Source organism: Cynara cardunculus (assembly GCF_001531365.2).
Source record: "Cynara cardunculus var. scolymus isolate 2C chromosome LG 6, CcrdV1, whole genome shotgun sequence".
Taxonomy (NCBI): domain Eukaryota; kingdom Viridiplantae; phylum Streptophyta; class Magnoliopsida; order Asterales; family Asteraceae; genus Cynara; species Cynara cardunculus.
In genome coordinates, this window is record NC_037533.1 from 9,626,195 (window position 1) to 9,652,352 (window position 26,158).

Here is a 26,158-nt window from a genome sequence, read left to right on the forward strand (position 1 = left end):
AAAAATCATGCATCAGGCGTAACACATGCTTAATATGGCTTTAGACACGAGTCTCGAGCCACATCATGCTATAACGGCTATCATGGCGAGCCTTGACAATACCAATTTCAACAACATATTGCTTTATAATGACATAACTTGTTGGGTCGCTTAGCTATGTGTTGTAACCTATTGCAATACATGTAGAAACATAAACATTGCAACTATAAATTTAAAATTCTCATTAAATACTCTGTTATCCAACATGTTGTGATGTATATTTGTTGATTTTAGTATAAACAACAAAGATGTAATTGCTCGTGTTATAAGTTTTTTACACGATTTATAAGACGGATTGTAACGTTAAAGTTTCACGGAACGAATCACGAAACACATTGGGACGTTTGATGCACTGCTGTTAAGATCAAACTCCGATGGTCATAGTAAACGGACCTGACAGGTTCCGGATCAGTTGTAATCCTTTCCAATGCCCAGCAGTTCAGTAAGTGATGCTTTTCCAGTTATATCGCCTCAAATATCTGGGTGCTAAACGCTAAACAACTAGACGCAGAATTTCCGTATGAAATATTTACATTACGCTAACATTTCCACTATAAAACACAAGTCCGCATTATAAGATCTACAACTAAACCGTCTACCAAGTATGCTTTTTAAAACAAATGACAATTTTAGGCTACATTATCATTAAGACATCGATCCATTTACTGCTGCTACTTGCAATTTATCAGTCGGTTGAATGACAAAATGATCAACAACCCGGACCGTATTTACAGGGTCCTGATGAAAAGCATTTGCCTTCCATTTGCTCGGAAACTTTCTGTGGTGACTCGCCTGCTGCGGCTGTTTTACCTCGTTGTCCCAGTCAGGATCCAGCTTCCATTCCTTTGGAACCTGTATACGCAATCATACAGCACACATAACGTTCATCAACCATGCATGGATATAATCAAACTAAACGAACCGGGTATATCCCCATTTGAAAGTTGGGTTTGAAGGGTGAGTGATGTGATGTGGCAGACATGTCATCTACCCCCAAAAGATATATTCATATACTCCATCTGTCCCAAAATAAGTGTCCACATTTCTAGTTTAGTTTGTCCCAAATAAGCGTTAAAAGTGCTACTTTCCTATTCAGCCATTGATTATTATACACAGAAATTCATCACTTTCTATTATTAAGGATAAATTGCCATTTGATCAATTAGAACATGTACTCCTTCCGTCTCAAAATAAATGTCCACAATGAAAAAGGCACACAATTTTAGAAATGAATACTTAATATACTTTTTAATCAACTAAATGACAACTTTACCCTTTATAATAGAGAAAGTAATGAATTTCTCCGTCTCATACTCAAGAGTAGAATTGGCAAGTAGATACTTAGTTTTGAAAGTGGACACTTATATTGGGACAAACTAAAATAGAAACGTAGACAATTATTATGGGATTGAAAGGAATAACAATTACACATTTCAAGAACTTAGTGCCTTTTTCATAGTGGACATTTATTTTGGGACAAAGTAGCAAAAGATAGAGTGCATGTTTTTGTGAAGACCCTCAGCTTGTGCAAAAGTTTGGGCGAAAAGGAAAGAAAAACCACGATCCATTAAAAGTCTTACCTTGTCGACCGCCAGAGTRAAGATTTCAAGATCACCATCTGGCTTGATGTGGAACCGGGTGAAGGACTTGTAATTAGCAATGCGTAACGAGGAAAAGGCTTCGTCAAAGTGTAAGTGAAGCCAATTGATACAAATATACAAGTAGCTTCCAAATACAAGGGAAACCACRGGCGTTGAAAACACCCAGTAATAAAGAAAGACGGATGCATAATATATGGCCGCACCCCCTCGTGACAGTGAAACCATCCCGTTCTTGCATATGTTGGTCCGAGTTACAGCCATGACCTGAAAATTGTCGGGGAATTAACAAAAACCAAAAAGAATTTCAATTTACAAGTACTCCCTCTGTCCCAAAATAAGAATTCACAATTCAACTTTAGTTTGTCCAAAATAAGTCCCCACCTACTTCCCAATTCTAAAACTGTGTGCCTTTTTCATTGTGGACATTTATTTTGGGACGGGGAGAATAAAAAGGTATTAAAAAATACAAAAAAAACGAAGGTCCAACAACCTCTGGAACATCAAAAGCGGACATGAGATATTTAATACACGCCGGATAAAGGCCAAAAGTCCATTGCTCCATACGGGTCCGAAGACCTGTGGGGTCCGGAAAATGCTCACTTTCCACCCATCTGTACCATTCATATAACGTGTGATAACCTGAAATCAAGATTCCAAATGTCATGAGACTTGAAACACCCTAAACCCTGAACTGTGATATGAGGAAAAGAAAAGCATAAGCATAAATCCTGCCTGAAGTTGCCAAAAGGTTGTGTTGGACGCATATTTCGACACCTAGTTCCATTAGTAACATAAGAATCAAAGCGGCCGATAGGTGGACAGAAACATGCAGAACTCCGATTAGTACTTTCCTTTTCTTGGACACTTTGGAAGGAACGAAAGATATCGCAGCCACCAACAGTAATATAGCACCCACGGAAGATACATACGATTGTCCAAGCATGTACATAAAAGCATCCCACACCGTGCTAAAAAAGCTCATTACGTGGCCGGAAAACGTATCATCCTTTTGTAAGATATGGCCCAGGTTGCACTGAGGAAAAGAAAGCGACAAATGTAAATTCTCTGACTACAGTCATCAAAACCGAACCAAACCAAAAGACCCAATATATCCCATTTGGAAGTAAGATCTGGGGGTGGAACATATGCAAACTTATCCTCTACCCTAAAAAAGTAAAAAGTACAATCATCCAAATATTCTTGAAGTGTGTGTTTGGTACACAAATGGGACCGAACATGACTGGACGGATGAGTGTGAGGTAGGCCGGTGAAAGAATTGTGCAAGGTTTTAGGGTTTTACTTTGACATGGGTAGTTTAGTAATTTACCAAGCTTGTCCCATCTCCAAGATTTTTGTTCCGCCCATTTTGGTAGGAGAAACAAATGCATTTTTGTCTCACTTAGTCCTGTCGTGTTCCGGTCTAAATATCGCACCAAACGTGGGACAAGTTTTTGTTGTCTTGCCCCGTCCCACGTACCAAACGCACCCTTAAGGTAATGAAATCTAATAACTGAAGAGTGCTCTTAAATCTCGAGTCTAGCATGGATCAAGGATTATGGGAAATAAAAACAAAATCCATACCTGTGGGAACATAGAAAAGGTCAATATGAAGTAAATGAACCCGCCAATGATATCGAACTGCCAATTTTTCTTCCGAAACTTCAAGATATTACCAAGAGCAATCTGCATGGCAGAGTTTCACACAAAAGATGTTAAAAGACAATGTAAATCATAATATAAAATAAAGTTGAGGTTGCTTACTTACCCTGCTTGAATCTTCAAAAGAAGGATAAGCAGCTTTAATCTCGTAATTTGTCCCATACGCTTTGTCGAAATTACTGAATACGTGGGTAGGATGCAAAAAGGCCCCACCGCAACCGTTTACAAGTAAATGTTGCACGGAGTCGGGGTTTTCCGATGGAACACGAGAATGTCGCAAGTAATGATGCAAGTCACCAGCCATTCGAAGTTTACACCTTCCTTTTAGATAATCTTTAACAAGGTGTGTGACGTTTTTTCCTGTCACATCATCCCAGTACCAATCCAGAATCCAATTTGGTTCATGCGTCATTATGATCACAGAATCGTCTTCTTTAACCTGGAATATAGGTACAACAGATCCTCAAATAAAACCCAAAACACAATAAATCCTACACGAAGTGGGATCTGGAAGGGTAAGATGTACGTAGCCTTTCCTCTGCCCCAAGGAGTAAAGAGGTGGTTTTTGTGAATAGACAACAAATACTCAAATCACAAGATACGGAATTCTCCCTCCGCCCCCAAATAAGTGTTCTCGTTTCTAATTTAGTTTGTCCCAGCATAAGTGTTCACTTTCAAAAGTAAGTCCTATTTCCCAATTCTACCCTTAATTATGAGATGGAGAAGCTCATTACTCCCTCGATTATCAAGGGTAAAATTGTCATTTAGTTAATTAGAAAGTGTAATTATTACATATTTCTAAAACTGTGTCCAATTTTCATTGCGAACATTTATTTTGGGACGAATAGTATATCAGAAAATGATACTCACAGGTGTATTAAAAGATGAAAAAAGAACATGATAAAAAACGAATAACACGTATGGCAACTTGTTACCTTTTCCTTTATCAACTCTGCGAAGAATTTGAACTGATAAACATCGACATCACAATGAAGAGCTAAATCAAGACCAAAAACCCACCATCCCTTCGGTAGCTGCAAAGCAAAATAGCTCTTCTTTTGGGGCATTAACCATCCACCCAACCAGCTCTTATGACAAATGTATCTCATAAAAGTTTGAAGCCCATCAAACCAATCTGTAAAATCGGGAAAAAAAAATGGTGGACCATGTCAACTCACATGGTTACAAACAAGAGAACCAAATTTTCTACAGTACAGCTTTAGAAATGTGTAATTATTACACTTTTTGATCACATTTACAGTATAAACGTTGTGCATGAAAGAAAAAAAAGTGCTCCCTCTTCCCAAAATTGTCCACAATGAACAAGACAGTTTTAGAAATGTGTAATTATTACACTTTTTACTTGACTAAATGACAATTTTACCCTTAATAGTAGAGATAGTAATGAGTTTCTCTGTCTCATAATTGAGGGTAGAATTGGAAAGTCGGTCTTATTTCTGAAAGTGGATATTTATTTGGGACAAACTAAAATAGAAACGTGAACACTTTTTTTTGGGACAGAGGGAGTAAAGAAAATACTGAGGCCAACGAAGACCAACCATGGTTTCCAGGAATAACAAAGCATTGAGGCCCATCATATTTTTTCAATTCAGATACACCAGACGGTAATTCCGGCTTGTCTACAGCTATATGCACATCTTTATACCATGACGGTGGTTGAAGAGCGTACTCAAAAGGACGAAATAAACGCTTCTCATAAGTGAATGCTGATGGATTAGGATACCTGAATCAAACCCAATAACATATACCGTGAATTACAGAAAAGAAGAGGCAAGAATAAAAAAAAACCGAACATTTTGTTTGGTGAACTACATATGGAACATATTATGATCATGGGATCAAGAGTAAATACTAGAGCTTCTGCATGTGATATGTTGGGCTAAGCAGTTAACACGGTCGATTGCGGAAATCGCGGTCAGGACCGTGATTTAATATCACAGTTATCACGATGGTATAGCAGTAAAAAAAATTACGTTCATAAAATATATATATATATATATGTAACTTAATATATTTTATATGCCTAATACATATCAAGTCAAAAAATACCACACAAGAAACATAGTAATAGAGTTTATGAAACTCATAAACGACTAAACGAACAATGAATGAGTCAGACAAAATAAAATTAATAAAGATGCCCAACATTAAAAACAAAAACAATGAATGAGTCAAACAAAACAGAGCTATACAACTATCTTTATAAAATGAACTGAAAACAATAGCTATACAATCATGTTTATAAATTGAAAAAACAAAACAATAAACAGGAATATGGGACAATGGGAGTATGAGACAATGGGTGAAAACATAATAGTAATGTTGATGGTAGAGTCTGGAGGGTGGAGGGGAGTTTGATTGAGGAGTAGAATCGTAGATTTAAGGAGAGTCTGGAGACAAGTGATCCTAGGGGTGTTGCTTATTACAAAATTGATCAAAATTTGAATAAAAGTCTTAGGTTTGGGTCAAATAAAAGTCATAAACTTTGGAGTCAAATAAAAGTAGCCCAAAAACGAAAAAAAAAAGGACCAGGAAAAAGATAGCTATATCATAAACCGCTGTTTCAGATCAAATAGCGGTCAAATACCGGTGTTTAGCACCGAATTTGCAGTACCACTATTCCAAGCCGCTTATAGCGCACAGTTAACTGCCCAGATGTTGGGTCTCACTTTATGGCTATGTTTGGCAAACGATAAAAACTAGTTGTTGGCTAATAAGCTAAATGTTAGCTGATAAACATAAACTAGTCATATTTGGAAAAAAGCTAGCTAATAAGTAAAATGACCTAAAAGAACATACTGAAAAATTACTCGGGGCCCATTTGGTGTGAGAGAATGCCTTTTGAGAGAWTTGGATTTCGTGGAAGGATTTGGAATCTTTGGTGTTTTTGGTTTGTAGGATTTGGAGTGGAATTGAATTCCATTCTTTATAGATAATTTATAAAATAAATTGTAAACAATTATAAAAAATTAAATTACCTTTTACCAATTGATTATTACAAAACAAATGTTTTTAACATATTTTAGAACAAATCCTACGAAAACCCGTGAAATACCAACTACCACCATAGGATTTCTAAATAAAATGTTTATGGGATTTCGGTGATATCCTGAATTTCAATTCCAAACTTTTCTTTAAACCAAACGCCCCACAAAATCCCTCAAACCAAACGGCCCCTCAATTCTAACATAAGGGGCATAATTTAAAAGAAGCTACAGGAGGTTATTGAAAAGCCAACTATATGTAGCTTTCAAAAAGCTATTAGCTTATATGGCTTACTAAAGGGGCTTTTCAATAAGCTCAAATAAAAAGTCAGCAACGATAAAAAYGTTGAAACTTACGCAAGATCACCTCCAATAAGAAGGAGGTCTCCTCGAGGTAATGTTAGCATAGAATCATCATCGACTGCGCAAAGTGAAGGCTGAGCAAGAAGTCGAGCAACAGAGTAAGAGGAATTCCCACCATCACCAGTATCAGCCATAAAATCAAACCACAAGTGATCTTTTTCACTAAGATGGTCGTATAAAAAATCCTCTTTAGCCCCTTCATGAACCCTACTCATTGCCGCCTGTAGAAGATAGCAAAATAAGGTCACAAAAATAATACTGTGAAGGCAGGAAAATATTTACACATATATATAAAGATGAAGTGAACCAATATAACCATTATTTTTTTTATCTATTCATGAATATAAATATATCACCTTTTCACAGGAAAGCAATGACATAATGGAAATTCTAAGGAATTAATGTTAGGATTAAAATTAGCAATTATAAATTTAATCCGTAAAAATTACATATAACTTTTTACATACAACTGATTTGGGCACCGATGATCAAATGTACTATTTAAAATACTTTTTCCCGGAAAGGTAGCTTAAGAATATATCAATCACTTAGAAAAGTTACTTCCTATGTTTCCTATAAACTCTGCTTAATTCAACCGTAACTGAATTCATTACTTTTCAAGTGAGAAGTAAATAAGTAGATATAAATTTTTTGAACCTGCATCATGCGCATGTCAAATCTTCCGACAAATACAGTCACCGATACAAGGAGGTCAAACACGGTCTTGAATAAATCAGCTGATGTCCTGCAACATACATACATACACATAGATAAAGATACATATATGTCATGCAAATACACATGCACACACATATATATATGTATATAGAAGAGAGAGAAGAGAAATATATACCCTGAATACCAAGGAACCATATCCAAAAAATTAGGCTTCATTTGCTTATTCTTCAACTTCTCAGTTTTTTCGACTGATAGAGGATGAGTAAGAGCCCATCTGATGATCAAAAACCGTTGATTAGAAAAAAGAAAATTGCATAAAAATGCAACGCACTTTGGGATGATTCCTATTTTGTGTAACATACATGCAAAAACTTTATTTTGGTACCTAAGAAGTGACATCTCAAACATATAAGTACCTACTTTATATAAGAGAATGCATGAAAATGCAACAAACTTTGGTCTGATTCCTATTTGTGTAACATACTTTGTTCTAACCATTTTGAGATATCACATCTGAGCTCTGAGGTACCAAAATGAGACATTAAAAGAAAGCTAGTCGTGTAGACAACAAACACAAAGAACAAAGAGTAGCCTACTTACCCAGTTGATCTTTCCACCACATAATTAGCCATATAAAGACCTATAAATGTTGCCCATAATGAATACATCGGAGAAATTTCATCTGATGACTCACATGGACCACTGCAAGAAAACTGAAAAGAAAAAGAAAAAAAGCAAAAATGTAAGTTGAATGTATTTAAATCCTCGATAACATACCCAACAAACTGATCATCAAAGGTCATACTTCTCCATATATAACCCACTTAGAGAGAAGTGGATAATCACCGGCAGACCCAACTGGAGCAAACCATGATTTGCAAATTTCATCTTTTAACTCATACATTTTAAGAAATTTCGATAGCCATATGCTCGTCTCTCCCTTCTTCCAAAGTGAAAACAGGCTAGAATCTCTTCGTCCCAATCGTTTTTCATTCAAAGCATGATTGCCACAGTGGCTATAAAACACACAACAGGCCACACTTAAGACCTACACAGATAATATCAAGCCATGAAAACTAGGACCACGAATAACATACACAACTTATTAGAATTGTATAGATTCGATTTACTGAATTTGTCCGACTTACAGCACAATTTTGAATAATGGTCAAGATCTCAGGTCTCCTCCCTGCCACACGAGAAACAAGACCAACGTACCAAAGGCCCAGAAAGATTAGGTGGAAAACAAGGAGTACAAAAATAGAAGAGATGTATATCGTCAAAAATAAAGAGAGATTCATCCTCATATCCACTCCCATCGACTGAAAACTGGGAAGATGGTATACAGCTGCCACTAATATCCAGGCTATATACCTGCACAGAAGAAAGATCCGAAATATCAATATAGGCCTGAAAATTGAAAGAATTTCCGTGCTACAATAGAAAAAAGAAGGATAGAAGCAACTTACCATCGACTGAAGTTTGAATAACTTGGTTTAATTGTCTTCCCCACGAAAGGAGATGAAAAGAAATAGAAAAACCCAAGTAAGCAAGCGTACATTGACCACCATTTGATGTTGTTGTCTAACTTCTGGATGAGCGTATGCATGTTGTCTGATGAAATAAAAAACAGGCAACCAATAACGACCGCAATAATTGCATGGCGGGAATGCTCATGGGGGTAAGGATATGTATGTGTTAGGATTATCCTGACTTTCTCCATGTTAATAGTGTCTAGCAGACCACCATGCTCCTTATCCGACCCCATACTTAATCTTAATTGTCAAATGAAGGCCGTTGATTTACAATACTTTCATGTACTTGATAAGAATCTAATCTTCTGTAGCAAGCCAAGCAGCTCCAGGATCCTGAATACAGTCCAGGATATTAAGATCAGATCCAACATAAAGAAATCTTTCTAAAAACTCATTTTCATATATCATAACCTCAAAAGTACAGAAAAACATATAAAAACCCGACAAAAATGAACTTAACCCATTAAACATATAAAATTCATCATCAAATCTTATGTTACATATGTGTCTTGTTCCCAATACATAAACAGACAATTCACCGAAACATGGTTGTCATCATTTTGCAAGGTCATGTCCCTCTTAGCACCAAGAATAGCTTTACAACTTTAGGTTTAGGACATGGTGTCTGAGTTTATTTCTTTCTTGAAGAAAAAGAAATCCCTGTTCGTGACTAATTGCCATAATTCAATTGCAAGATACAACAATAATCACATTACAAGAACCCAGGGAAACACCATCTCCTAACAGATAAAACCCTAAAACAGAGAGACGACCTACAGAACCCACATAAACATCATCTTTACATATATGTAAATAATTCAATTATACCACTTTCCGATTGTTCTCAACGAAACTTTTAGTTAAACTGCTGATCACGATATCACAATCATGCATTTCGCCATCAAGATAATCAGAAGAAGAAACTAGAAAGTACAAAATTAGGGTTTCCTTGGCCAACAAGCTTTTCCCAAATACAAGATGTCAAGCAAACAGCAGGCGAAATCGTAAAAATCAGAACCTACCCACTACACGTTTTATACACTTAGACATGAAAATCAATTGTCGGAAGAAACATGAATTAGGAACAGATAGAATAGTACCTTAATGAGTCAAGAAAGAAGGAAAACGGTATCTGTTGGTTAGATATAGTATTGAATTTATAGAAGTTGGGGGGAAATTATGGAGTATCGAAGAATGTCTGCGGCGAACAAATTTCGATACAATAGCATATTCGTTTCTCTTACTCGATATATATACGCCTAACAACTTCGTTGGCCTTGTTCTGTAACTTTGGAAAAAGTGGGTCGGTGAAAATGTGGAAGAGATGGAGGGTCGTATAATGAAATCAAGAAAAATGTGATAAATAATAAGGAATTGCTTACTCATGATGATCACAATTTGAWTACGCAGATGATAAGACCAAAAATATGATGAACGAAGACTCACGTGGGGTCGCATTTACGGAACCTGCGGTTAATGCAGGATTAATGGCCGTTGGATCGACTTTATCCAGGAAGGAAACATACGCATCATTCTATGAGCTTTTCGCCATTGGATACGATGATGGATTGGAATGGTCGGTGAACATCATTTAAACATTTTTTATTTTAAAATTATCATTTTTAATATCTGTAACAAACTTTTTATTTATTTAAAGGTCTAATTGATAATGATTACATGGCTTGAATAGCTACCAACTAAATTCCATATAATATTTAAATCTATAACAGGTTTCATGTTGATGTAATTTTCTCTTATTTTTTTCTTTCAAAAGATACAAACCATTTCATAGGGTTGTCCGATTGGATTCTAGTAAAAATAAAAGTCATGGTGAGAAGGGTAAGAAGGAATTTTCATCGTTGGATTAATCCTAATTGAAGAGAAACACTATATCAACACCAATGAGATATACCGGATTAATTCCATTATAAAGTGCAATTCATGGGTTATTTTAGATTAAAAGTTATCAATGGTCCAAATCATTTCTTACACTTCTTATTTTAATTCATATTCTCATACGATCGTTTGTCTTATTTCATATTTATTAATAATTGAATCTTCGTGTTAAAATCCTTTAGGTCTTTATTAAAAGTTGTTCAATTTAAAAATATATTATAAGTGAAGGATAAGTGTATCATAGATATGACGATATAGATAGAGATAGACATATAAGAGATAGACTAGTTGGATACCCGCGCAATGCGGCGAGATGTCAATGTTTTTTTGTAAATCGAAGGTATGACGTTTATGATCATTATAAACTTCAAATTTTTATAACAGTTGACTAACCAGAGATTTGGAAAGAGAATTGCACGATTAGCGGATTTCCAAACACACATCAATTGTTATTCTTAGATTGTTTAATAATGATTTTCACTTAATGCAACTCATGATCAACAAAAAAAAACCAAAATTCATGTTTAAACAAAACGGAGATATAATCATCTAAAATAATATAAATCGACACATACAGAGTATGAGAATATATCACTTGAAGCATCCATATGTAGATATGTCATGTAAGAAATGTCTTATRATTATAATAGATACATACCAACCGTAGTTGTAAAAAATGTGTAATAATAAGTACTCGTTTGTACCTTATTAATCGCGTAAAACTTCTTGATACACCATGTTTGATGTGTAGACTCCATCACGATTGAATTTTTTGGCAGGCTTTCCTAATACCTTTGTATTTTCACGTGATGTCTCTTTTGATAACGCCACATAAAGTTGTCYGTGAGAGAATACTGATTCTGATACATACACACCTATATTAGGAATGGTCTGTCCTTGAGCTTTATTGATTGTCATAGAAAAGCTAAGTCGGATTGGAACCTGTTTTTTCTTCAATTTGAAGGGGAACATGTTATCTTCAGATGAACAAAGAATATTCTCGGCAAAAATACTCTCTTTCCAGCATGCTGACCAACAGTTATTTCTGCATCGAATATGTTTTGTTGAAAACYTCTACATATCAATTTGGTGCCATTACATAAGCCGTTAGAGTGATCGATATTCCGCAATAGTATTATTGGGAATCCAATTTTGAGGCGGAGGTAATGCGAGGGCAAACCATTGACAGTCAGCGAATTTAAGAACTCCATTGGATAGAAGTTATTTCTATCATCTTCTGCTTCATCAAAACCGTAGTAAACTTTTTTATCGCCGCAGTATCTATCAATCAATTGATCATTAATCTCATCGACATTCTCATTTTTTGTTGATAATATCGTCCTCGAAATGATATAGTTTGAATCTGCTCCATTAATTTGTAGAGATGGAAATATTGCGTCAATCAAATCATGTTTTGATTTATTTTTATCAGTATAGGCAATGGTCATGTCATCAGGAATGAGTATAAAGCTTTCTTCCATCGTTTCTTCATCTCCATCACCTACTCGTAATAGAAAATCTGAAAACCATGGATCACTTTGTGCTCTCATATTGAAAGTTAAACGTATTTTTTTAATCGAAGACCAAAGAGGTGACATTCGTAGGTTTGAATCTACAATTTGTGCCTCTTAGCCATTGACGTTTCGTCCCAAATAATTATTTTTGTATCCCATAGCAATTAAGCAGTCCCGCTTTATTTTTTTATGTTGTACATGGAGTTGTTATCAAGATTGAGGGGAATCTTAAATCGAGAGTAAGTTGTTCTCCCCCCAGACATATTATTAGCTGCAACACTTGAAGAAGTAGTGGCGAGAGCAATGAGACCACGAGAAGGAATGTTGGCAAACAATGCTTTGTACAAATACATTTTTCCAGTCCCACCTAGACCATCTATGAAGAACACTCCTGAACGATCATCGTCTATGTGCTTCATGATCTCATCGTATGCGTATTTTTTGTCGAAATTAAGGGAGTCTTGGGCACGTAAATGTTCGTCTTCCACAACTATGGAGTATTCCTCTTGTACCTCACAAAAACTTCCAAATTGTAAGTTCGTATGTACATTTATCTTTGGAAGATCGAAATCATCAAGATTTTTACCCATAGATTGTAGAAAGCTTGTGATGTCAGTTAGAACCATATTCCGAACTCGGTCAACACTTTCGCATTGTCGTCTATAATCTTCTAAAAGTGAATCGTAATGTTGATCCTTGTGAACATCTCCTRGCTCACAATAAATTAATATTGTCGCAAATAGCCTCCTTAGAACTTTGGGAAACTGAAACAAAGAAGTCTCTGCAAGACATTGTGATAAGTTATCGTCTGTCTCTATTAAGCCTCTTTCAATTGCTACTTTCCGGAATGTCGGGTATAATATGTCATTGAATATGAATAGATCTTTAAAAGATRTAGGCCCACTAATATGAGACAAAAGTAGGCGTAGATAGTACTGCTCTCCTTCGGCGAGATTAGCATAAACCAATCGTCCTCACATTGATCCTTGTTTTCTCGGATTCCAACGACGTGCACTCGCATTCCATGTGTAATGTTTTGGAAAGTCTTTATATGAATATTGTCTTGCACTCTCGTCTTCTTTATTTATGTCGAAAAATGCAGTCAACATTGTTCGTTTACCACTCTCTCTAGCAACAATATTTGTCATTATATCATCATCTTTGAACCTAACCATCTGCTTATTAGGGAGATAGAGTTGCAAAGCCATCACATAAGGTTGAATTTGAGAAAGTGCAAAGCTAAAAATCCGCCACATTGCCTCCGAGGGGAGACATAATATGCATCTTGAAATCTTTTAATCTCATTAATAACACTGTCCTTCGTCTGGATCTATATGCATACCTTGTTTATCATGACCCTTGTAAATATATTTGAAGAGATATTTCACAGATGTTATACTTGAACAAGCCTCAACATTAATATGGCAGTTGAACATCATTAACAATTTTGGCTTATACGGGACAACCCATCTATTATCCAGTGTATTGCCCCGTACATTCACATCTCTTCCAATATTTCTCCTCCGGTATAAMGGGTATGAGTTCTCAGCCTGTGATGTCTTATCGTTGAATTGTCTAGGATATCTAAAACGACAGATTTTTGGCTCACCTTACATGCAAGGACTGGACGATCGTAAATGACCGCAAGGACCATGCATCATGTGTTGGACAACYAACTGGTACATTTCAGTATACTTTGTTGGGTCAGGAATTTCAGCACATACAATCTTGTCGTAATGATCTAGATTGGTTATTTTGTCATCAGGTCTCATTATCATGAGGAAATGCGCATGTGGCAATTTACGCTTCTGAAACTCGATGACATAAACTTATGCCTTGACAGTGCCGAGGATCTTCTTTTGGAAGAGTTGGTCCTTGAGATCCTCTAATTTGGTACGAAAAATTCTTGCAACAAGGTCCGGTCAATCTTGGGCAGTCTGACCGGGCAATAGCTCTTTAAGGATTTCTGGCCATTTTAGATTACACGTCATTGTAAGGAATATGTCGGGTTTCCCGTCATCTTAAACTAAAGCCATATCATCCAAAAATCGTCGCCGCATGTCATGTGGGCCTCCTATAAAACTTGCAGACTACACAACTCGTTGTCCAACTCTACTTGGTTGAACTTCACCAGCATTAACGCAATTCACAATGCCTTGATATAAATCCGCTCTTATCTTGGTTTGGTTAAGTTCACAGAAACGTAAACGTGAAGTCTTGATCTTGATGTAGGTATCTACCACTAATTGTTGAAGTAATCTTCTCCCCAATAGAATCACATTATTGTTTGAACTGATCTGGAACTTGTAACAATAGTATTCCCACATAGATACAATATTTCTACCCCTTCTTGCATAAGTTTCTGTGTAATATTTTGAAACATTTAAATTGATGATATGTATGCTTTCAAAACTAATTAGTTACTTCATATAATATATTAACATATGCGATAGAATTTGTACCTTCAGAATCTTCTTACATGATTTCGTTGTCATCAACAACTTCACCGATAGGCACTCCATGTCTTAGAATTTTAGAATGTCACCTAGACTCACCTTTTGGAAAGAACAAATGATAAAACAATGGATCGTAACAACCGAGGTRAGATTGAATTTCTTGGCTATAGTCAAACCTCCCGTACACAACAATATTTCTTATATGCAGTGATGTTGTCATTGCCTTCAACCCAAATACTAACAACCTAAAGAATGTGATTATTTAATATAGTCCATATTATGTATCATATGTGTTTATAAGATAAAAAAGAAAATGTTTTTATTCAAACCTCAAATGTAATCGGCTGGTTGTATACCCTCTAGTCAAGGTCCACCGATGCATTCAAAATGACTCTATAATTGTCGAGTGATCCTAATTCTGCAAGGCTTCAAAATATTCTCACGTATGGATTTGTAGCAAGAACACGCGTCAAAATGTCAATGATACTTCTATCAAGATTGGGTCATTGGAGTCTATGTGAAAACTCAGACTCAGCAACATAAAAATATAACTGTAAATACCTAGGTCGTCCATCCCTTGGAACTAACTGATCAATTTTATGATATACTTCTCCATGTGCACGAAAAATATATACACTGGATGTCATATTATTCATTGTCTCATCCAAAGTTACACCCATCGATGTGAAAGAAAAGTTTGTGTTGTATGCACGTATGTTGTGCCTRAACATTTTGCCCAATTCAGATTATGATGTGAAGAGATTGTATAATTCTTCCGGAATGGGAGAGTATGCTAACTTTGTCTTCCCACTCATGCAGCAGAAGGAAGGGAATTCAAACTTGAATCGTTTTGCTCCACAATGAGTACATGCAGGTTGTTCATTCAAAAGGCGATGTTCCTTAGGTATACGCCTTAAATATAATCGTATGGATCTTCCTCGAGGGTGTCATTTCGGTTCGATGAGTTGACAATGACCTTAGTAGATGTTTCTACATCTAGGACATTTGAATGTAAAAATATGGTTAACATTTAAGAACTAAACCTATGTAAAAATATAGTTATCATTAAAGAACTATATCTATGAATACAAGAATGTAAAAAGTAAATTAAATGATAATTTACAAAACTTTAAATATTCTGTTGGAAAAAAATAAATTGCATCATATATGAAGTTACAATAATACAAAATTGATGCTTGAATATACATATTGGATTTTACCTGTGACATCCATCACTTCATTGTTCTCTATGGTAGTTGTCAATGTTTAAATGCTTGTATGTGGGTTACCACTTGTTGTTGTTATGCTTTTTTCCTTATATCGTAGATAATAATTTCTATTATAAGTTCTCCTTCTTTCAGCAAGGACTATTGCACTAAATGGTGTTGTATCCGTTGCAGCTAAATTGGTGACATGTGTTGCACTAACTGGTATGGTGTCCGTTGCATTGAAATTGGTGACATGTGTTGTAGATTGACTATTTCTCTCAGCATGGACTATTGCACTAACTGGTGTTGTATCCGCTGCAGCTGAATTGGTGACAGGTGTTGCACTAACTGGTATGGTGTCCGTTGCAGTGAAATTGGTGACAAGTGTTGTAAATTGACTACTTCCTTCGCCGTTAGCTAATTTTCGCCTTTTGTTAATATCCTTATGTCATGTATAGTAGTCTTGATTGTATTGTGTTCGTTTTTCTGTAAGAATATGATTTTCCGTGAAATGTATATTATAAATGAGTATATCACAAAGGCATAAAAAATATAAAGTTAATTCCATTTCTATATACTACACATACTTTTCTTCAAATCTAGATCAACTTGTGTAACAACACCATTGTCACCTTCATCGTCTACATCTTCATTAACAATCATCATTTTACACTGTAAATATATATAAAATGAATAAAATATATTTTCCGTTTATCATTATTCGTTATTTGGATGTTAAAAAAATTGCCATTATCATCATCAAATGCAATCAAAGCATATATATATATATATATATACATATATATATATATATATAAAGACAACAAATACTAAATATAAAATAAAGGTCATTACCAAAAGCTTATCACTAAATGTTATCATAACATAAAACGAATAAAACACGATAATAGTCTTGATTATCCATATATTTTTATATTTGATAGCAGTCTAATGTTATCCGCTTYTGGCATCTGTGGTTTGAACTCAATCTTGGTTAACTCTGTAAAACTCAAAATATTCACTGATAATTATATAAATAATATAAATTATTAGATTCATTAATTTTAAATAACGGTGCATAAAAAAGATTATATAAAAATTAACTTATAACGTACTTGACTTCTTATGGATAAATTTAAGTCGAGMTGCATATATTATAGATTTATCCTTGATTGCACGAGCGATCCTCACAGGACGTGTACATGGAGTGTTAATCAAATTCATCTTTATTATTGTTCATAAAATGAACGCTTTTAAAATTTGTAATAATAAGTTAACTACATAAGTATATATATATATATATATATATATATGTGTGTGTGTGTGTGTGTGTGTGTGTGTTATTTAGTATCTAAAAATGTAATTTATATACTTACGTTGCATCTTGTAGAAAAATTTCACATGAACCAAATCGAAATACATGTTCATGACATAAACAAAAATTATGGTTTAACAAAAAATAAAATAAAATTTGTAATTTTAATTGATAGTTTAGATGTACCAATCAGTATTTTCTTAGTGCTCTTATCCTCCACAACAGTTTTAATTGACGACACCAATGGATAGAATRCAAATCCACTTGCAATATCACTTGCTAATGGAGTAAGCTTTGTATTCTTGCTGATAAGAATCATCCATCCATCGTGCACGAGATTGTATCGTTGGTATGTCGGGTAGTCACAATACATTTGTTCAATTTGAAAATGATCCAAAGCAAATACACCACCCACCAAACTTATTTTTTTGTATGACTTCAATAAACGACGTGGGATAGTTTCTACCATTTTGTCTCTCTATTATATAAAATATTTTTAATCAAATATAAGTTACAAATAATAATTTATACAACTTGATTGAATATGATTGACTTACAGGTTTWTCAAGTAAAATCAAAATTAATCTATTATCTTCGATGTCATTCCAAWTGAACTTCACTCTRACAGTTTCTTCAAATTCCACCACACATGATGTTGATTGAGTGATGAAAATACTTCAACACAACAATGRGAGTCCATTTTCTACRTAAATATGTAACTTTATTTATATTTAATTAATCATATTTTATTAATAAAATATATATTATCTTCAAGAATAAAGATTAYACYCGGATACAATAAYAATTAAAAGAATAAGAAATTATTTTTACACATTAAAAATGTAAAATCAAATATAGTTAGAAATGTCATACAAATAATATATCACATTATGGATACAAAGCCACATGTCTTTGTACATACTTCGTCAAATGAAAGAGAACAAACCACACCGTAAAAAGCAAGGTATTGAYGATGATACACCTTTTGTCACATGAAAAATACACATCAATATAAAGCAATATAGTTAACAGAAATTCATAAATAGTGTTTCCAAARTCTACAAACATTTCAATCATAATCTATGACAACTTCTTGAGCTTAATAATCGATCACAAAACATTCCGAAGTACCAACATTTATATGATAATTYGGTATCTAACATAAAGCTATRTACAATGAAARAATATGAAAAKAATCAAAGAAGTCAACAATAGAGATGTTTCACAYACAACACCTAGAACATGTATGTCATCAAGGACAATTTGGTAAAATAATCTACAATTGAGGAAGGTCCAATGAAGTGAAAATGTGAAATCAATGAAGCAGAAACAGAACAAAACAACAACATATGTAAGACTTAAATGTATCTCATAATCAGGTTCATTGAAATAAACTAACATTTCGCTTCTTTGAAAAATGTTATTCAAGTTGATCTTATGTAAGACGTGTATATAAGCCAGAGATGTAAARTGAACTTCCAAGATTTAACTTTTTCCCTGCCAAAGTTTAAAACAGACATTGCAAGATAAACAAACATATTTATAACAATTACTACTACACCCCTGAAGCTTTTTCAATCTTCTTAGTCTATAAATTTTGGAACAGTCCCCACAACAACCATATTTATAACAAAGTGTACTTCCATCAGGAGATTTTCAACTATAATAAATGTAGAATACATATCTAAGGAATAATCACTTCTCACACCCTTGTTGCATCCAGTGATAAACCTTTGTTCTTCCAGTAAATATGATGTAGAAACATTAACAAATCGAAGCAGAAATCAGAATAAAAAATCGTAAGCAGAAATCGATGTATGAATTGTAAGCAAAAATCATAAGCAGAAATCGGAATAAAAACTGGAAGCAGAGATCGAAGTATAAATCGTAAGCAGAAATCAAAACAGAAACTGTAAGCAAAAATGAAAGCAAAAACCATAAGCCGAAATATGAAGTTGTAACAGAAATCGAAGCAAAAATCGGTAATAGTAACAAAATCGAAGCAGAAAACAGAAATCACACGTCGGAGATAACAGAAATCGAAGCAGAAATCTTACATGCAGTCTTTGATCGATGAAGAAGATGAAATAATTGTTCAAAATGAGAGAAACCAGTGTTTCAATATATTAGAAGCAGTAGATGAGAATGGAAAAGGTGAAATGAAGGTATTTTTGTAACTGAGTAACTAAGTAACTAAGCAGACTTCTCCTTATCTTCCAAAGCCTATCTCCTATTTATTTGTTCTTATTTTACAATCTTCTTTTTCTTTCTAATCAATCCAGAATTTAAGGCGAACTCAAATTCAAGCAATGTTGGCAATGTTGGGCATGAATACATGTTTGATGAAACTTTCAATTATTCCATTATAATTCGTTGACAGCCAAATCACGATATTAGTCTAGCTTATTAGGTAATTGATGAACTTTTTGTTGAGATATACTAGTAAAAAAAACAGGGGATGCTTCTGCTATTGTGCCTAATAATAAAATTTAAGCACTTCCTTGCCAATTAAGAGTTGATAGGACATGTTGTAAAGTTTGCAAGGTTAAAGTCATCCTAGAGATTGCATGTTGTCAAAATGAACGTAAAGGGAAAAATGTAAAATTCTATAAATGGAACAGGNTGTGTGTGTGTGTGTGTGTGTGTGTTATTTAGTATCTAAAAATGTAATTTATATACTTACGTTGCATCTTGTAGAAAAATTTCACATGAACCAAATCGAAATACATGTTCATGACATAAACAAAAATTATGGTTTAACAAAAAATAAAATAAAATTTGTAATTTTAATTGATAGTTTAGATGTACCAATCAGTATTTTCTTAGTGCTCTTATCCTCCACAACAGTTTTAATTGACGACACCAATGGATAGAATRCAAATCCACTTGCAATATCACTTGCTAATGGAGTAAGCTTTGTATTCTTGCTGATAAGAATCATCCATCCATCGTGCACGAGATTGTATCGTTGGTATGTCGGGTAGTCACAATACATTTGTTCAATTTGAAAATGATCCAAAGCAAATACACCACCCACCAAACTTATTTTTTTGTATGACTTCAATAAACGACGTGGGATAGTTTCTACCATTTTGTCTCTCTATTATATAAAATATTTTTAATCAAATATAAGTTACAAATAATAATTTATACAACTTGATTGAATATGATTGACTTACAGGTTTWTCAAGTAAAATCAAAATTAATCTATTATCTTCGATGTCATTCCAAWTGAACTTCACTCTRACAGTTTCTTCAAATTCCACCACACATGATGTTGATTGAGTGATGAAAATACTTCAACACAACAATGRGAGTCCATTTTCTACRTAAATATGTAACTTTATTTATATTTAATTAATCATATTTTATTAATAAAATATATATTATCTTCAAGAATAAAGATTAYACYCGGATACAATAAYAATTAAAAGAATAAGAAATTATTTTTACACATTAAAAATGTAAAATCAAATATAGTTAGAAATGTCATACAAATAATATATCACATTATGGATACAAAGCCACATGTCTTTGTACATACTTCGTCAAATGAAAGAGAACAAACCACACCGTAAAAAGCAAGGTATTGAYGATGATACACCTTTTGTCACATGAAAAATACACATCAATATAAAGCAATATAGTTAACAGAAATTCATAAATAGTGTTTCCAAARTCTACAAACATTTCAATCATAATCTATGACAACTTCTTGAGCTTAATAATCGATCACAAAACATTCCGAAGTACCAACATTTATATGATAATTYGGTATCTAACATAAAGCTATRTACAATGAAARAATATGAAAAKAATCAAAGAAGTCAACAATAGAGATGTTTCACAYACAACACCTAGAACATGTATGTCATCAAGGACAATTTGGTAAAATAATCTACAATTGAGGAAGGTCCAATGAAGTGAAAATGTGAAATCAATGAAGCAGAAACAGAACAAAACAACAACATATGTAAGACTTAAATGTATCTCATAATCAGGTTCATTGAAATAAACTAACATTTCGCTTCTTTGAAAAATGTTATTCAAGTTGATCTTATGTAAGACGTGTATATAAGCCAGAGATGTAAARTGAACTTCCAAGATTTAACTTTTTCCCTGCCAAAGTTTAAAACAGACATTGCAAGATAAACAAACATATTTATAACAATTACTACTACACCCCTGAAGCTTTTTCAATCTTCTTAGTCTATAAATTTTGGAACAGTCCCCACAACAACCATATTTATAACAAAGTGTACTTCCATCAGGAGATTTTCAACTATAATAAATGTAGAATACATATCTAAGGAATAATCACTTCTCACACCCTTGTTGCATCCAGTGATAAACCTTTGTTCTTCCAGTAAATATGATGTAGAAACATTAACAAATCGAAGCAGAAATCAGAATAAAAAATCGTAAGCAAAAATCGATGTATAAATTGTAAGCAAAAATCATAAGCAGAAATCGGAATAAAAACTGGAAGCAGAGATCGAAGTATAATCGTAAGCAGAAATCAAAACAGAAACTGTAAGCAAAAATGAAAGCAAAAACCATAAGCCGAAATATGAAGTTGTAACAGAAATCGAAGCAAAAATTGGTAATAGTAACAAAATCGAAGCAGAAAACAGAAATCACACGTCGGAGATAACAGAAATTGAAGCAGAAATCTTACATGCAGTCTTTGATCGATGAAGAAGAAGAAATAATTGTTCAAAATGAGAGAAACCAGTGTTTCAATATATTAGAAGCAGTAGATGAGAATGGAAAAGATGAAATGAAGGTATTTTTGTAACTGAGTAACTAAGTAGACTTCTCCTTATCTTCCAAAGCCTATCTCCTATTTATTTGTTCTTATTTTACAATCTTCTTTTTCTTTCTAATCAATCCAGAATTTAAGGTGAACTCAAATTCAAGCAATGTTGTCAATGCTGGGCATGAATACAGGTCTGATGAAACTTTCAATTATTCCATTATAATTCGTTGACGGCCAAATCATCCAAAATTTTATTGGTTTTCATAATGTTTCTTTTGCAAAACAACTCTTGTAGTAATATATACCAACAATAAGCACAAGAAATGAATTAGGAACGAATTTTCTCCAGTTAACTATGTTCTAAACTTAAAGATATATCTAGATGAAGTTTATGATGAACGCTTAGATGTATGAATCAGGTAGTATATATAGCTTCCTCTATTAATGATTATCCACAATTATATATATATATACACACACACACGTAGGGGTGAGCAGCGGAGCCGGAACCGATATGAGTGGTTCCGGTTCCTAAAATATGGAACCGATTGAGAATGATTCCGGTTCCGGTTCTCAATTTTTCAGAACTGTTACCCGCCGGGTACCCGATATTTTTCAATAAAAAAATAATAATTATTTTTTAATACCAAATTTATATTAAGTTTACATCTTGAAAGCACGCCGTCATCTTCATTCTTCATATAAAATGATTCGTGTTTTTTCAAATTGTGTGTTCACTTGGATTCATAGTATGTAATCGTTAAACTTTGAATATTTACCATTATAGTATGTAATCGTTAAACTTTGAACATTTTCTATTAATCTATTATAGTTTGTAATCGTTAAACAATATTTGTAACCATTATTCTATATAATTTGTATTCTTGCTTGCTTATTTAATGTTTTGGCAATGTTTTATTTTTTATTTCTAAACAACAAAATTTTAATATTTTAGGAAGCGGGTACCCGGAACCGGAACCGGTTCCCGGCGGTTCCGGTTCCGGTTCCGGTTCCAAAAATTTAAGAACCGCTCTAACCGGTTCCGGTTCCAATATCTCAAGAACCGTCGGTTCCGGTTTCGGTTCCGGTTCCGATTCCTGTCAAAAAGGGCGGATACCCGTCTATGCTCACCTCTACACACACGTCTATATATCTATATTATAAATAGATATAGAGAGTTATATACATGAACAGAGGAATGAAGCTATGGAGAGTTCAGATATACCAAATCTAAATAATGCAGTTGAAAAACATGACACCATCTCCATAACTTATCAGATTTTAATTTGAATACTTGAGTAAATAAAGGAAAAAACACTGCAGTTGTAACTAATAAAAGTATCAACAAACTATCTTGAAGTTTAAGTGATAAATTAAAAATATGTTAAGCCAAATCTACCCTAACTGAATAATTTAACCAAAAACATACTTGAGTAATGATTAGGGATGTAATATGTACTTACCGCTAGTAAATGCGCAGGTCAAACCGAATGCAAAAGCAAGAGATGCAAAGAAGATCAAAATGGAAAATTGTATTTTTTGACGTTCGATACTGAAATCAAAATGGAACAAGTCAATTAGTTCACTATTACACAAATTTAAACCATAACAGCAACCTATTATATTAAACCAAAGTAAATTGGATTATGACCCCATATCCAAAGTAAATTTAGCAGATTGCAAGCTTGACCATATACACATTCCTAAACAATAATTTATAAATCTTAATGCATTTGTTCTATGAGTAGGTGTGCTTCAAATAAATTAGAAACTCTGTGGGAGTACATATCATGGTTTTGTTCAAATCCAAAAAGCGAATGGTTTGAATATGATATGTGTATCCTTTTGTGGGTATGAACCACATGTGTGTCATCAAAATTGTTGGACAATGGTCATGATCGTGCTGCAAACTTGTGTTGCAAGGTGGAGATACTCGTGTAGTTTATGTTTATTCGGGGTTAAAATGGTTCCAATTATCAGAAATTGCACCATGTAAGAGTGTAGTGGGAAAGTTGAAGTGCACTTATATATGGTTTGAAGTTAAACAAAAGACAGATGAAATATCATAAAAAGAGAGTTGTTTTAAGCCAAAACTAAACCATAGTTGTGGTCAGTCTTAAGTCTGTACTGATCTCACAACAGAAACTCAATGGTTCATTGCAACGTGCAGGCAAAACCATATTTGGTAGAATGGTTGATATGCTTCACTTTCCCTCCAATGAAGAGAACTCTAGTATTTCAAGCTCCTCCAGAATTGTGTGTAGATATTCATTAAATTTGTGTATCCATCTTTGTATATATCTGTGTGGAGAAGCCTATTGGGGTTGATTTGTTTGTGRATTTGATGGTTTGAAGTTAAACAAAAGACATATAAAATATCATAAAAAGAGAGTTCATAATTCATGCCTTTGGTCTCATGTTCATGTCAACAAAGGCGAAAACCATATTTTGCTTGTCAAACCTGCTTTTTGTTCTTCTTTTATCTCGTTCTTTTCACCCTGATAATTGCATCAATCAGTTAATAGTTTTCTTACCATATCAGATGGTTCTGCTTTGCCAATTAGGTTCAACCTAACTTGTTTAAAAGTCTTTGGGCCTATTTTATCATTTAGTCAAGTTATATCAACGACTACAATTAGCATAGTTATGATTATATTCAAATTTAGTTGAGTTATATTAAGTGTATCTTACGGCAAAAGTGATTCATGCCTTGCTATTTGGGATAGGATAAAGTTGCCCCAAAAGAAACTATAAAGCACCGGAAGCCAAAAGAAAACATAAAGAGGGGATTGGTTTTTCCACATGCTTCTAACACAAAATCTTTTGATATATTCAGCTCCCCATTTTCACTAATTCTCCCCCTTCAGTATCACCCTACCATTATGGCCTTTTTGGTAAAATTTCATATTCAAATAATGAAATGTTTCTATTAAATAAATGAATGATTGACAACAAACTCAATCCAGAATTACTTTTTGGTACAAGCGCACAATGGCACAAGAAAATACTATATGTTGGAGGGTTATTATGTGCAGGCATCTAAAGTCGTACCTTTGGGCTATTGGCTTTCCAGGTGAGCTGCAACCGCCTAAATCATCCGAGTTAATAAAAACCAACAATCAACTAACATGGCATGTCTAACTAATATGTAGAGATTGCAGCACAAACCAACATAGAGGCATGTAAAATTCGACACCCAGATGTAAGGAAAGACTCATAAGGGAACTTGTGAAAGCATCCTCAAACCTTATAATCGATGATTAAAGCAACAATATTCATGATTTGTGTGATAACAAATGGACTGAATGCCACTGACAGATCAAACAAGCAGGATAATTTATTTCTATGAATTAAAATCTAGCTACCTAACATATGTTTGAAGGGTAACATCATTTGAAATGGTTTGTTCCAAAATTGTAAGCATATCAAATAGTGCTTGAACCTTTTAATTTCGCGTACCGATTCCAGTGGTGAGTGTAAGACGTAAGTAAAGCAGACTTCATGTGGATGTGCAAATTATCTAGTGGTATGAAATCCACATCTAATGATTACTATGATACTTCCATCTTGAGAATTCAGAATACACGAAATGAGAGCTTAAGTACATACTACAAAGGGGAATCGAAATATTACTAGCATTGAGGTGGCGGTCTCTCTAGAGGGACCATCAACACGAAGCAACATGCTCCTATCGCTGTAAAACTGGAGAACGAAATCAGGCTGCATCTAAAGCACCTGATAATAATGCCCAGCGAAGTACGTCCCAACCCAAAAACACCAAAACCCTAATAAACAACTGCCTTTACATATACATACCGATACACAGAGGTGGCTACCGGAAACCCGTCAATCCAAAACAACAACAAAGAAGTTGGCTAAAGAAAAAAGAGAAATAGATTACCTCCTCTGCTTGTCTGTTTTGATGAGGATGACAAACGCTAATGGATTGAAAAATATGGCAAATATATATATGCATCTCTAAATTCTGTTGGAGTCGATATCATCTGAGAATCTATTAGAACCGATGAAATCGAATTGGGTTAGGGATGTAGATGGATAGGAGAGAGTTAAGAGAATCAATTTCATCAAAATCTGTTGGCGATAAAATCGAAGTTGGGTTAGGGATGTAG

General features: G+C 34.0%; 2 protein-coding genes across 3 annotated transcripts; both read right to left on the reverse strand.

Moving 5' to 3' along the window:
- Nucleotides 1-546: 546 nt before the first annotated feature.
- Nucleotides 547-10,171, reverse strand: LOC112514380. 2 transcript variants are annotated; one of them, XM_025120820.1, is made up of 16 exons: nt 9,981-10,171; nt 8,815-9,213; nt 8,494-8,719; nt 8,151-8,393; nt 7,946-8,058; nt 7,521-7,619; nt 7,325-7,412; nt 6,662-6,888; nt 4,859-5,043; nt 4,235-4,434; nt 3,406-3,738; nt 3,222-3,323; nt 2,373-2,673; nt 2,131-2,279; nt 1,620-1,904; nt 547-891 (listed from the first exon to the last, which is right to left on the reverse strand). In XM_025120820.1, exons 2-16 carry the CDS (start codon nt 9,111-9,113, stop codon nt 685-687), a joined length of 3,057 nt encoding a protein of 1,018 aa, XP_024976588.1. In that variant the 5' UTR covers nt 9,114-9,213; nt 9,981-10,171; the 3' UTR covers nt 547-684. The 2 variants fall into 2 exon arrangements, with proteins under 2 accessions (XP_024976588.1, XP_024976589.1); XM_025120821.1 differs by having other exon boundaries at nt 10,125-10,140.
- LOC112514131 lies at nt 9,178-12,326 on the reverse strand. The gene is made up of 2 exons (XM_025120463.1): nt 11,790-12,326; nt 9,178-9,213 (listed from the first exon to the last, which is right to left on the reverse strand). The coding sequence occupies exons 1-2, from the start codon at nt 12,324-12,326 to the stop codon at nt 9,178-9,180; spliced, it is 573 nt and encodes a 190-aa protein (XP_024976231.1).
- Between the last annotated feature and the right edge of the window lie 13,832 nt (nt 12,327-26,158).